Source organism: Gekko japonicus, unplaced genomic scaffold (assembly GCF_001447785.1).
Source record: "Gekko japonicus isolate JY-2015 unplaced genomic scaffold, Gekko_japonicus_V1.1 scaffold14, whole genome shotgun sequence".
Classification (NCBI taxonomy): Eukaryota; Metazoa; Chordata; class Lepidosauria; order Squamata; family Gekkonidae; genus Gekko; species Gekko japonicus.
This window is the reverse complement of record NW_015176452.1, coordinates 1,489,432-1,504,223: the sequence shown is the minus strand read 5'-3', so window position 1 is coordinate 1,504,223 and position 14,792 is coordinate 1,489,432. Positions and strand designations below refer to the sequence as shown.

The 14,792-nt window shown below is 42.5% G+C and overlaps 1 protein-coding gene across 1 annotated transcript in view; it reads right to left on the bottom strand.

The window, feature by feature from the left end:
• The window catches only part of KIF1A (kinesin family member 1A), a 128,729-nt gene that overhangs the window by 81,460 nt on the left and 32,477 nt on the right, over positions 1-14,792 (bottom strand). The window contains exons 4-13 of the mRNA XM_015426810.1: positions 14,247-14,312; positions 12,909-13,087; positions 11,860-11,971; positions 10,124-10,201; positions 9,644-9,709; positions 8,988-9,005; positions 7,308-7,383; positions 6,841-6,919; positions 4,851-4,993; positions 3,659-3,685 (exon numbers count right to left, since the gene is read on the bottom strand). Of these exons, the coding sequence (XP_015282296.1) occupies positions 3,659-3,685; positions 4,851-4,993; positions 6,841-6,919; positions 7,308-7,383; positions 8,988-9,005; positions 9,644-9,709; positions 10,124-10,201; positions 11,860-11,971; positions 12,909-13,087; positions 14,247-14,312 (844 nt within the window). The remainder of the gene's footprint in view (positions 1-3,658; positions 3,686-4,850; positions 4,994-6,840; positions 6,920-7,307; positions 7,384-8,987; positions 9,006-9,643; positions 9,710-10,123; positions 10,202-11,859; positions 11,972-12,908; positions 13,088-14,246; positions 14,313-14,792) is intronic.

Sequence of the window (14,792 nt, the reverse complement as noted above, 5' to 3'; positions counted from 1 at the left end):
AAATGTATGATTAAGTGGATACAAAACTTTAAAGAACAGTTATCTATGCAACAATGGGAACAACTATGGAAAAATATCAAATTTACAGTCAGCCAGACACTAAGTGAAAATTGGTACAAAATGTTTTTGTATATAACTCCAAAGGACATTGAGAAAGCACATAAAACTACAAAGGAAAATGCTGGAAATGTCAAGACATGGATGGATCCTTCTTTCATGTGTGGTGGACTTGTAAAAAAGCAAAAAGATATTGGAAAGAAATAAGCCGAAAAATGCAAAATATATTAAAGTTTAAATTCCCAAGGGAAGCCAAGAGCATGTTATTAGGTGTGCTGCCTAACAATTTATCAAAAATTTCAGAAGAGATATTCAAATACATGGTGACAGTGGCTAGAACTATTTACGCAGCAAAATGGAAACTAGACATCTGTCCACATTTAGAAGAATGGGAAGATAGACTTGCTGAATATGTAGTATTGGCAAAATTAACAACCTATTTGAGAAACAGGTCTATTACAAAATTTGAGGAAAGACCAGGGGTCATTTGGGGGGGACGCGGGGGGACGCCATCCCCCCGGGTGAGGTGTGGGAGGGCGGGGCCTGGAGCTCCCTGCTGGTGCCCGCTGGAGGTCGCCGCCGGCTGTGGGGAGGACACACTTCCGGTGATGTCAGGGGGTGTGGCATATGCTAATGAGTTATGCTAATGAGTCCCCCTAGCTCTTTTTCTACAAAATGACCCCTGGGAAAGACAGAAAGTGTACTATGTGTATTATGCTAGCAGGAGACAAACTTGAAGAGAGAAAATATCATATACAAATGTATGGTAATGAAATAGAAGTAGAATTAAAATCTGTTCCAGATATGATATCCTGAATATAAATGGGTTCTCTATATGAGATACACTAGCATAAGTGTGTACAGGCTTCTGTAGACCAATACAATATGAACACATGAGGCTGCCTTATATTGAATCAAACTCGTGGTCCACCAAGATCAGTATGTTTACTCAGACCGGCAGCAACTCTCCAGTCTCTGGAAGAGATCTTTCATATCACCTACTACCTGACCTTTAACTGGTGATGAACCTGAGTCTTTCTGCATGTCGAACAGATGCTCTGCTACTGAGCCACAACCTCTCCTTAATATCTCTTTAGAAAATGGTATAAAAACCTGCAACTCCAAAATGGTAGCAAAACTTGTGGGAAACCGGATTCTCTGAAACCCAAACTCTGAATTACTGGCATCCTTGCTTGATCAGGGTTCCTTCTAACATGACCTTTCCTTACTTGCCTTTTAAGAAATGGGTAAGGAAACAAGTCAAAGACAATCATATGTTTCATGTTAGGAACATCAGGCCTTTGTACATGACTGTAAAATCCAGGAGAAGGCTCTGAGAACTTTAAGACCAAAAATTTTCAGGATGCTTCCCTGAATGTATTTTTTTTAAGGTAAAGGTTTCCCTTGCTTGAAAGCCAGTCGAGTCCGACTCTAGGGTTGTGGTGCTCATCTCCGTTTCAAAGCCGAAAAGCCAGCGCTGTCCGAAGACGTTTCCATGGTCATGTGGCCGGCATGACTAAACACCGAGGCACACGTAACTACCTGCAGTTCAGTGTCTTAACCACTTGAGCAACCGTAGCTCCAGATTTTTTTTAAAGGGACAACCAAAACAGCCCTCAGACTCTCCTGGTAAATCTTTTTGCAACAATACATAAACCCTAGCCTTGCAAGAGAGGTGTAAGCCTGCAGAGCTTGAATGTCGTCCTTCCCTCTGCTGCTGAATTATTCAGCATCAGTTCTGAGGCTTGGCTGCAATCCAATTCAGCCTGGCAACCAGGCATTTCTCTCACCATAACAAAGCCTTCTGTTTCAAGAAAGCCTTCCAATAGTCTCTTGAGGAGCAAGGAGAGCTTTGTTTCTGCTTCCTCCATCACTAACCCTGACAAAATCTCATGGAGAATGAAGAGGAATAACATTGACCACTGAGTAAAGCTCGGGGGAAAACAGTTTCTTGGTGTTCACGGTTAGGAAAAGGATATTGGCCAAACCAAATGGAAAGCCAGTTCTGCTGCAACTAAACTAAATTACTGAGTGTTCAGAAATAAAAGCAAATATAAGGTGAACATGATTGCAAACCACCTTAAGTCATGTGGAGTCAGGTAGGATTTCAATTCAACATATCATACATCTAAAAGCTTTCAGCATCTCAGGCTACACTCTGCAAACTAAGAGGCACAGCCTATGCAGACCCCAAGAGGCAACATGGGACCAGCTGTACCATATGGTATTCAAGTGTTGAGTGACTTCTGTCTGAGAGCTGGATACAGTAAAGCATAACATCCACACTCTGGGAACTGCTTTTTCTCTGTGTCTGGAAGTGGGTGCTACCTATGTTGCTGATTTAAAGGGCACAGGCTGAACCAATCACAAACAAGGCAGAGGCTGCAGGGCCTTCTAGCATGCCAGCAAAAGCCAGATCATTTTGGCAAGCTCGACAGCAGACGATTCTGTCAGCAGCATTCCTACTAGGTACCCATAAAACCCACAGGAGAGCCAGATGGGATCGCTAGTAGCAATTGTGCCACTTTGGGCCTGAAGGAGATACTGTAGTGCTTCTAGGCAGGCTCTTTCACCCACCCAGTCCCAGCAGATATTAGTATTAATTAAAACCAGTCCCAGCAGAAGAAAGCAGCAGCAGCAGCAGCACAAACAGCAGGAAACACAGTTACAGCATAGAGAAAGGAAACCTCGAGAGCAGACCCCACCAACAAGATTTTAGGAGAGCAGGCCACATGGCAACTTTCACCTGATTACTGAAAGGCAAATATCAGTTAAAATAAAGAACTGAAGACATTGTGGAGGGGAAATTTGGCTTCCCTCCACCAGGAACTCCAACCAAAGACATAAGCCCTATGGCCCGGAACAGGCTCCCTTTATGGAGATTAGGTGGGTACACAACCTATGTCAATCAAGACCCATTTACAGTAGCTGCACAAAGGATAGATGAAGTTGGGAAGATCTCCTTGCATGATGAGAAAAAGGAGGACAGCTGTAGCATTTTCACATCTGGTCCACTTCTTGGAGAAAATAGCTTTTTTGTGCAAGGGGTTTCCAGCTAAGGCTGACAGTTTTGGATCAGGAAATTCCTGGAGATTTGGAGGTGGAGCCTGCGGACTGTGTGGTTTGGGGAGGGGAGGGACCTTAGTGGGGTATAATGCCATAGAGCCCACCCTCCAACGTAGCCATTTTCTCCAGGGGAACTGATCTCTGTAGTCTGGAGATCAGTTGCAATTCTGGGAGATCTCCAGGCCCCACCTGGAGGCTGGCAATCCACATTCTGGTGCAAGACTACAAACCAATCTTTTATCATTGCTCTGAGGTTCTTGAAAATAGTTAGCATCCCTCTTTGGCAGTATAGACTGGATCATGTCCAATGTTTCTGTTATTTTCTCCCCTCTCTGCATTTTTATGGAGATATTTGTGACTCGCTTAACCCCTGCCCTGGGCAGCTAGGAAGACAAAAATATTTTGGACAGCTTTTGCTGACTTGGCACATGGGCTGCTGGGTCCATTTCTCATGCTGTACTTATGTTCCTTTGCTATGACTGAGTCTGTGAGAAGCAGTGAAGCACACAAAATACCAGCAATGGGGAATACACACATTTAGGTCCTCCTGGAACAGGATTGGCTAAGAGAGATAGGAGAAGGGTGAGGGGAAAAGACAAAGAAAATAAGAGTAGGTTCATCTTATAGGAATAAGGAAACAGCATCCAAGGGCCTTTCTATATTTCCAGAAAATCTGGATTTAATTCTTAGTGTAACACTAGCACTGCAGAACTTTATCAGACACCTTCTAAATAAATTGGGGGAGGGGAAAATCTAAAAAGGCTCTCACAATGGTGAGACCATTGCAAGGGGGAAGAAGCAGCCTTACTGGGGTGCAGTGATTACCCAGTGCATCCATGAAATGTATGCCAGCCACATGCCCCACAGTGCCTGCTTTCTGCATTGTTGCTTTAGCTGGGAGAAGGGAGTAGATTATATCTTCCTAGGAATAAAATATTGCATCTTGGAGGCTGGGAGAAGAAACAACCCACAACAGATGTGCTAGCTGGGTGAAAAGATGTTTGGATCCTCTGCGGCAGCTGAGCATTATTTCTCATTTGCTTTGCAGTGAAATCATTGAATAGAAAGGCCCCAAGATACATGTCCTTCAGGTCAAATTCCTTCTCCCCCAATAGCAACAGGAAATGCAAGGTGGCGAGAAACTTCTCCACATTTGTCGGGGGAATCAGCATACTCCTGTGATTGTTCTACTAGGCCAATGAATAACTCAGCAAAGGAGATGTGGTAAGGAATGCTCACAGCAAGGTACAACAGGTAAAGACAGGGTAGAGCAATGAGAGCTCCAGGAACAGAGTTAACTTACAGTCATGTTCCACATTACAGAGGCACTTGCTTGTGACCTTAAGTTGTTCTATGCGGTAATTATTATAGCACAATGAGCCGTTTATGTCCAGTGGTTCAATGCATGGAGTAGGGAATTTTTACCCTGCCACTGCAGAACATTTCTTTTAGGTTTGTGGAGGTGTGATGAAAATACCTTGACATGAGCCGCTACACACCTAGAAAAGCCATCATGTGGAATTACTTATAGCAGCTTCCACGTGGTAACTATAACATGCAAGGGGACCTTTAGCATCCTCCCTACTGTCACTTCTCAGTGGATTAGGAGAGGCAGTGAAATAGACAGTGAAACTATGCAGAATGTAGATACTGTTCTGTTAAGGGAGGTGAGAATGACAACGCATTGGCAAATGTCAACCCCCACCCAAGGCACAAAGGCAACTTACTGTCAATGATGTCTCCCAAGCCCTGGGCGTACAGGAGGTCTCTTAGACGAGCCACTTCATCCTTCAGTTCTCTAATCAGCTTGTTGTTAGGATCTTCATTAATGACAGCATTGCACCTGATCTGCTTAGCACGGTCGGCATACCTAAGAGCAAACAATACAAGGAACCACGGTGTTTGGGAGACTAAAGATACAAAACACACCGTGCATACAAAATATACAAGCTGTAATAAAGGTTTTAATAAACTATATCCCATGTGATTCAATAGCTATACAATTCTGTTATATGAAACACCTAATTTCTATCCTTATTATCAACCATATGGTTCCCCTACACAATATATTACAACTCACATTAAAAAGTCTAATTTTAAGCTTAAATATACAAGACCTCAATGATTCTACAGCAACAGAATTCACAACATATATAATACGAGAGGTAAATTCAGCAGAAAAGTCCAATGCAGTACATCAGGTTAGTTAATTCCAATTTTACAGGTGAAAATTCAACAGGTAAGTTCACCAGGAGAATCCAGTGCAGTGCAGAGGTAGGTTAACTCTGATTCTGCTATAAGTACCAGTCTTAAACAACAAGTTAACCTGGAGATTTCACAATGTTTCACCCAGGAACATTCTGTATTCCTTAATTGGCTATATGCTGGTAACATGATGTCCTCTTTATCTTTCCACTTGTCTCTGTTGAATTATGTCAGTTTCACTTCTGGCTTTTACTTTAGGCTTATTAGTTTCACTTCTGGTTCTAATTCTTGGTTTAACAGGTAATCTGGTAGCCCCTCTTTCCAACCATGCTTCTTCAGAAGCCGTACAAACTGATATTATTTCAAACAGGAAAGCCTATGTTCTTCTCAATCAGGTTCTCATGGATGACTTCTCTACCTTATGAAGAAAAACTCTTATGCTGCACCTGTGCTTACCAATCAAGTGCATAATTTGAAGACATTAGGATGTGTGATGCGTGTTTTGTATCTTTAGTACCTAAGAGAGCAAGGCATATTCTGGGGGAACTAGAAAGGCTTGCTAAAAATGCCATGCAGTGTGGCACATACAGAAGAGGACCTCTGCAGACCATTAGAAAGGGAAACATGCTGGGACTCCACTGGAAAGGGAGTTTCCAGAAGCCCTTCAATAGAAACGCAGAGCATGTTTTCATTAGAGTAAAGGAAAACACAAGCATCTCTTTCGTTCACTTGCTTTAGGACTAGACCTAGCCTCCTCTATAAGGCCAGTGAATCCAGCAATGTAAATGGGGTTTTTTTCAAAAGCAAATGATCAAAACAGTTTTCATTGCTCTTGCCTACAGCCAAATTCAAGATAATTCAGTGAAAGACCTGAGAAACATGACAAGATGTTTCAACGACGTCATCATTAGTCAACAGCAAAGTATACTAAAAGCCTTGGATAAGAAGGAGCTGTATTATATCATCACTAAGGAATTATGGAAAAGTTACAACATGTAATGAAAGCTAGACGGCTAGGAGAGGAGTGTATAAAAATATGTTCAATTAGCTCAATTTTCATGGCACCTGCAATCAACTCAAGGGTAACCTGTCACCATCAGAGAGCTCTTCCTGTTTAATATCTCTGTTTAGAATGTATGGCAAATATGCATACTTTCCCCAGGCTGTCTAAAAGATAATTCGCTGCTTGAGTTAGTGCAAAATTATTGGGGAATAATAAAGTAGCCAAATTAGCTACTAGTTAATACAAGCCCAGTATTTACTATGGAATTGTCTCACATGGATATTCAATGGAACCCTCATTTCCCAGCTTAAATGATGCAGATTTCCTTTTTCTTTGTTCAATTTAATTCACTTTATAAGCAGCTCCACTGCAGCATATCTCCAGTTGGTTCACTATCCCAACACTATCCAAACATTTTTTTATGCTTCCCAGAATATTTTGCAAAGAAAGAGTGCAGCCTATTTCCCCTGCCCTCATTTAGAGTGCGAGAAGTTTTGCACAGGTCCTACCTTAAGGTGCTGAGGGTCTCATCATAGTTGATGTCAGCAGGGCTGAGAGCAGCAACCATAGCAGTTCGAGAGTTACCACCTGCCCAAAGAACACACAAAAACGTTGGTTGAAACCATGATAAATGTATATGCCACACTGCCTGGCTATCTTCATCTTCTCCTTAACACTCTTCCTCTATATCTTTTCTGTATGGTCACCATATCACTTGTCTACTGACCTTAGGCCATGGTCAGCAGATAACCCAAACCTCAACAAGTCCCATCTGGGTGACATGAACAAAAGCAGAGTACAAGTATTAACTATTATCGGCTGGGATATGCTGTTACAATTAAAGAAGGCAGCCCTGTTGTTCATTGGATTGTGCAGAAGGGCTGTCATCATGAGTAATAGAGAAGATCAAGAATCTGGTGGACCACTGCCTTGACATGTGGTCAGATTAAAGGTAGAACTGAAAAGAACAAAGTACCTAGGTTTTCTCGGAGAAGCCAAGTAAGTACAGAGTCTCGGTATGGAATAAAGTCTGTCTTTTTCTTCTTTTTATTCTGTAGGGAGACAGAACACAACAGTGGACCTCAGATTGTGGAAGTATATGCTGATTCGAAGAAGACTATTAGACAATTAAACCCCATCATAATTATACAATTAAACCCCATCAAACAAAACTCACGGATATTCTCAAAAACAAGAAATTTGCAAAGACAGAGTAATTATATAATATTGTAACAGATTTTCCAAGTAACAGATATTGATCAATACTGGGGATCTTAGAAGAAAAAACAAGCTGTTTATGGAGATGGCCGGATCTTCCTGTAAGAGGAACAGTTGTGATGTGATTTTCTAGAGACAGGATATGCAGAGCAAGAAAAGATAAAACCAGAGCTCTCATGAAACAAAAAAAAAATGCTTTCAGGCCTCAGGTTCTCTAGTTCCAGCTCCTGCCAACCTAGCAGTTCGAAAGCAAGAAATTGCAAGTAGATAAATAGGTACCGCTTCGGTGGGAAGGTAACAGCGTTCCGTGCTCCTTGGTGTTTAGTCATGCCGGCCACATGACCACGGAAATGTCTTCGGACAGCGCTGGCTCTTCGGCTTTGAAACGGAGATGAGCACCGCAACCCTAGAGTTGGATTCGACTGGCTTTCGAGCAAGGGAATCTTTACCTTTTTTACAGGCCTCAGGGAAACTTCATTTTATAATCAGGATTGTTCCAGTTAGAATAAAATAGTATTTTCCCTTAAGCACTGTTCCACAGGCAGCTAATTCATATGTGTGTTCTATCCATAACGTGTTATTTTTTCATAACATTATCCAAAATGTGAAACATGCTCTCAAAACCAAACTGACCAAATTTACATTCACCAGTGGCCAGATGATAATCAAGCAGCCACTGTATATGCAAAGAAGTTAGTGGAGCTAAGTTCTGAGATGCCAAGACAGGCAATTTTGGGGCAATCCAGTACAGAAATAGTGCAATCTTTAACAGAGTAATTCTAAGCCCACTGAATTCTAATTCCATTTATTTCAGTAGGTTTAGGATGCAACTTTCTTTAGGATGGCACTGAAATCTCACAGAAGCTGGCAGAGTCCAAAATCTCATCCTATGATGTAGGACTGTTTGTGCCCTACTCCTGTTTTTACACCGTTATGGACTTTTGTGGACCTGACCTAGTTAAACCAGGCTAGCCTGATCCCATCAGATCTCAGAAGCTAAGCGGGGTCAGCCCCGATTTGTACTTAGATGGGAGACCGCCAAGGAAGTCCAGAGTTGCTAAGCAGAGGCAGGCCATGGTAAACCACCTCTGTTCATCCCTTGCCTTGAAAACCCTACAGCGTAGCCATAAGTCAGCTGTGACTTGACGGCATTTCCCATCACCACTGTTGGTTTTGACAGGAGTCTCAACCTATCTTGCTTTGGGATCGTTGGTGCCTTCTTCCTCTTAGCACAGCCTTGTTAATTTCACCTGCTCATTTATTTTAGCAGAATCTTAAAACCTGGCTATGTCATGATCCCAGAGCCCTTCACTGTCTGCTGGCTAAATCATACTATGTCGTTCCAGCTGCTTAAAAGGCCATCTTTTCCTAATGATAAAACTAAGCTCCAAAACACAAACCATTAATATCTTTCTTCTACCCAATCAAAGGTAATTACCTTATTTGGTCCTGAATCCTGGGGGGAAAAAAACAGAGATAGTGATGAGAATTTCATTAGCATGACCAGAAGAGATTAAAGAGAAAAATTAAAAGATTGAAGTAATAAGAACATGGGACAATATCCTGATTCCTCACAACTCAGACATTTCAGCTGGGGAAAGGCAGTCATAGGAGGTCAATAGAATAGTGAGGGGAAAAGTTAACCCCCCCCACTCCCATGCTGCAGGTCCAACTCTAATGCATAGCCTCCAATAGTTACTCTTTATTAAGGGGAAATGTATGGGAAATCCTGTCATTTCAGTACCTTCTCTGGTTTGGCTCTGAGAAGAAGCTCAGTTTCTTGATTGAGCAAAAGGCAGAAACCAAAAGAAACAACAACAACAAAAACCCTCTACTTTACAACCAGTGTAATGTGGACCACTATGTTTCACTAATGCTTCAGCAGTGATGGAGTAGCTGTTTTTTCTATTTATTATTATTTTTGATTATTTACAACAACATTGTGGATTGTTTTGTTTTTTTATAACACATTTTTTTGTCATTAGCCTAGGCTAATTTGAGGAAACCAAATGTATTGCAGGAGTCCAATTTTAATTCTCAAAAGTCTTAAAACAGCTCTGGGCAGATGTTTCCACTCACATCAGTGAAACTTACCATCTCAGCCAGAGCAGAAATCACCTTCCCCAGCGTAGTTAGAGATTTATTGATGTTTGCTCCCTCCTGTGTGAATGAGACAATCCCAATTCCATCAATGAGGTATTTTTAAAAAGAAACCATTTTTACAGCTCACTACATTCCACTTGACACAACTGCCAGGATTCAGCATTACTAGTCTTGAGTTATCTTCTATGACACACATCTCATAGTGACAGAGAATTTTGCCCACTGGTTTCTTTCCCCAAAATGAATATGGCAATATGGGCTGGCAAAACACAGTGAGCCAGTATTAGCAAGGCTAGATGGTAGAAGAGGAACAAATGATGAACAAACAACAATTACAAGGATACTTCAGTTGTCTGGCATATATAATTTTTAAAAATCTTATGCTATAAGGTCAGGGCTCAGGGTCTCCAACCCTGCATACATCGAAGGTACATGTATAAATGTCTACCTTAATTTGGTCCCTTCTCTTACCTTCAGCCTTGTGCCTTTGGCTCCTGTGGAGTCAGCCCGTTCACTGCCTGCAAGATCCACCAAACTGATTTTGCTGACCTAAAATCAGAACAAAAGTTATTACCCATGATACCTGCCACCAGGTCTATCTGGAGCAAAAGAAAAAAGATACTTTCACTGCCATTCAGACACGATAAGGTATTCATTTTTTCCATACACAGCAGAATCTCCAAGTTAGGAAAAATAAGATGGGACATGACTATCTCAGCTATGTCTTCACATTTTTGGGACGATGCACATATGAACGTCTAGCAATACAAAACAGTTCAGCAGCAGAAATCTTTTACAAGAGGAAGTGCTGAAATACAGGCTAACTCAGCCCAGCTCCCGCTTGGCATGACCTCTGAATCCTCAAAAAACAGGATCATGAAACCGCGGGGAAAATCGGGCGAAGCCGTGGGTCAAAACGTGGCTGTGCGGCTTCGAGTGGGAAATTGACCAATAGAAGCAGGGCAAAGGGAGGCGTGACCATGGCACAGCACTCGTGTGAAATCGGTCCCAGTGTGCTGCAGGGGTGAAAAAGGCAAACTTTACATTAGGGATTATTAGGAAAGGGACTGAGAATAAAACAGCCGATATTGTAATACTTCTGTATAGATCTATGGTGAGGCCTCCAAAAGGACATTGCAGAGCTGGAAAAAGTACAGAGGAGGGCAACCAAGATGGTTAGGGGGTTAGAATACCTTCCCTATGAGGACAGGCTGAAGAGTTTGGGACTTTTCAGCTTAGAAAAGAGACAACTAAGGGGGAACATGATAGAGGTTTATAAAATTATGCATGGAATGGAGGGAGTTGACAAAGATAATTTTTTCTCCCTCTCCCAAAATAATACAACTTGGAAGCATCCAATAAATCTGATGGGCAGTAGGTTCAGGACAGACAAAAGGGACTTGCTGCCAGAGGATGTAGTGATGACCACAGAAATAAACAGCTTTAAAAGGGGATTAGATAGATTCATGAAGGATAAATCTATCAATAGCCACTAGCCATGGTGGGGAACCAAGGGGAACCTCCACATTCAGAGGTACTAAGCCTCTAAATCCTAGAGCCAGGAGGCAACATCAGGGGAAGGCCTTAGCCTCTATGCCCTGTTGTTGGCCATCCAGATGAACTGGTCGGCCACTGTGTGAGGCAAGATCCTGGACCAGATGGACTATTGGTCTGACCCAGCAGGGCAATTCTTTATTTGTGAAATCAAGTAATCACTTTTCATGTCCAGAAAGACTCCCAAGGGAATGTACAATGAAATATCCAATAAACAATAGTGATATTTGGGTTGCTTGTGCAGTTGGGATGGTCCTGATGACAACAGAGAATAGGAATTTCTTCCAGCTCAGACACTAATCCACAGGATATACCTTCAGTGGACATTTCACTTTTGGTGGAAACAGCGCTGGTAGCACTAAGCCATTACAAGGCCCCTGTCTCCAGCTTCTGTTCTTTCCATACACTCCCTCAAGGCATGTGAAAGCCAGAATGGATAAGCAGGGGAAGTGAATAATAGCAGGTTCATCTTTTGAGCGATTTTTAAAAGCTGCCTTCACCCCCATTTGTTGTATCCCATCAAGTCAGTCCACCCAGCTAAACTGCCATGTCTGAAACAATGCCAGAAGCCACATCACAGTTCAAAGGGTGCCAAACTGAGCCCCTTCCCAAACTTTCTTGCTGCCGACCTCTGTTAGGCTGCCCTCACACACCTTCTCAGTCGTGACGTCAGTTTCAGCATCATGCCGTTTCTGAGTGAAGATAATATTGAAGACAGCATGAGAGCGGCTGCTGGTTTCATTCATGTTGGTGGCAGCCACCGTCCTGTTGAGCAAGAACAGCAGGCAAGAGCTCATTTCTATTTCCTATCAGACCTGGCAGAAAAATTCAGTGCTATTGGAAGGCTCGTCTCCAGGAATTCAATACTCCCACTCAGTTGGAAAGTGTGGTTAACCAAAAGTACAAGCAGGCAACCCGTACTCTAGCACTAACAGTACTTGTGTGCAGAAACAATCCTTTAATATCACCATGGGAAGCGCAAAAACACTGGCAGGGTACAAAATAGAAGGTACTGAAGTAATTTTTCGCCAGTAGAAGAATAAGGCTATCTGTGCTGTGCCTCCAGCTTCACAGCTAGCAGGGAGCATTAGGCAGACACCATGTACAAGCACTGCAAACTATATTCTCCAATGGAAGTCTGGATAAAAAATGGTGTTTCAAAAGTATCAGAAAATACAGAGGCTGTACAGCAAAAAGGGGTAGAAGTGGATATTAGGATTCCATCCCTAATGCCTCAACATAGAATATCTCCCCTTTTAAAATTTCTGGGGCCAGGAATCTTTTTCAGCTACTTCTTTGAACTTAGTAATGTCCCCTCGTCCACTTTTGGGTTCTTAGTAAGGAATGACTCCCTCATTCCATCCTTCTCAGGCTTTTTACACTTTGTTACATGACCAGCAGGGTCAAAATCCAACATGCTTCTCATTCCAGCAAAACATTTAAGTCATGACTCCACTGGGAAGCATCATTCTGGGTCCCATTATAGCTGCATGAATAACGGCCATTCCTTGTCTCAATTCTACTGGGCTCAACCTTCCCCAAGGGTTTTCTAGATCCCCCTGATAACTCAGCACCATCACTATGCCCTTTTGTATTACATCTGCTCCCTATCACAAAGAGAAATAAGACTGATAGGAAGACCTCTGAATGATAACCAAATCCATGACTCCACTGGAATATGGGATATGCATTCCCTTTTTACCTGGCTTTGTTTCCTGAGTCCATCAGGTCCTGGATGTCATTATAGGATGTGACAGCTAGTTTTGATAGATCCTCAACGTACGGCCCAAGGAGTGGGTGCTCTCTCACCCTCAGGTTCCCTTTATTCTTGGGGTTCAGGAGGTCACGGACACGTTCACAGTATATTTCCATGTAACTTACCTATGGGATACAATGTACAGAGTATGAAAATGACACAATAAGAAATCTGAAACAAACAGCAGCACAGGAGACAGTCTAGCATCTTGCCTACATACTCTGCAAACCACATTTTTAAGACAAAAATAAATCTACCACTGAATGTAGCAGTGAGTTAAATGGCAAAAAATTCTTAGGAAGACCCCCCCACACACAAAAATCCTGCAAAGCAACTGAATATAATCCAGGAAAAAAGTGAGAAGAAGCTAAACTCCAGTAAAATCACTGGGATTTAAACACTTTTAGGCACTCTAGTAGTCAAAGATGTCTTGCAAAAAGGTCTTGCAAAATTCAAAGCAGCATGCATAGGAAATGGCACAAACAGCAACACTGAAAAAGGACTGACAAGTGAGCTGTTTGGTGAACATCAGATGAACATCATTTCTGAACATTCAAGGATGGTGGGTATCCATAAACTCCCTACAAGATTAACATTGACTAGCTGAAAAGAGCAAGAGTCCAGTAGCACCTTAAAGACCAACAAATATGTGGCAGGGTATGAGCTTTCGTGAGTCACTCCCCTTCAGACAGAGTAACAGCAACATCTTAAATCAATACCAGGAGTGGACTGGCCATTTAATTTCCAGGGAAATTTCCTGATGGGCCACTGGTGGCCAGGAGTAAGCAGAGCCAAACCCCTGCAACTCTTCCAACACCTCAGAGGCTGTTTGGCTTAGACTCTTTATCAGCAATGGTTCTGGGTACTACCAGTTCACCAAGCATCTTTTCCTGCACTGTTGCCAGTTTGTGGGAGGAAGCAATGGATGAGCTGATGGCTCACTGCTGGTGCTGCTGAGGTGAGCGGCCCCTGAAATGCTGACTTCTAGCACCACAGCTGCCACTCAGCTTGACTTGCCCCAGAGCCATTTTTGCTTCCCAGTCCCCTCCTGATCAATACCTACACAGAAGGGTAAAGCAGCAGTCCTCTAAGGCAAGTACACGCATACCTGGGGCTAGTATAGCCTAGAAATTAATACCATGCTAATCCAGAGCATGGTTAACACATTTTACATAGCTTTATATCTCCACACGTAGATCTTATTTCCATGCATGCTCGATAACTTTATCATGTTCCCTCTTGCCCCCAGAATACTAAAGATTATAGACAAGTATTCATTTATACCTCCACTGAGTAGGACATGTTGTCGTTTGTTGTGTCATTGATTCGGGAAAAGAGGTCTTCACATAGCTGCAGAACAAAAGAAAGGAAGAGAAGAACTGAACATGTCACTAACATGTCACAAGTATTTATGTAAACTCCAATACAAACTCCTGCAATCAGGTCACTTAGTTTTGCCCATTAAAAATATCTGATCATCAGGCAGATCCTTCCCACGGATCTCAGAGCAGAAATCAGAGATCACTTTGGCTTTTTGAACTCAATTCCTCTTTTAGAGAGCTAGTTTGGTGTAGCAGTTAAGAGCACGGACTCTAATATGGGAGAACCGGGTTTGATTCCCCACTCCTCCACATGCAGCTTCTGGTGTGACCTTGGGTCAATCATAAATTCTTTCAGAGCTGTTCTCTCAAGGGCAGTTCTCAAGAGAGCTCTCTCAGCCCCACGTACCTCACAGGGTGTCTGTTGTGGGGAGGGGAGAGGAGGGGAAAGGGATTGTAAACCGCTCTGAGACTCCTTCGGGTAGTGAAGAGTGGGGTATAAATCCAATCT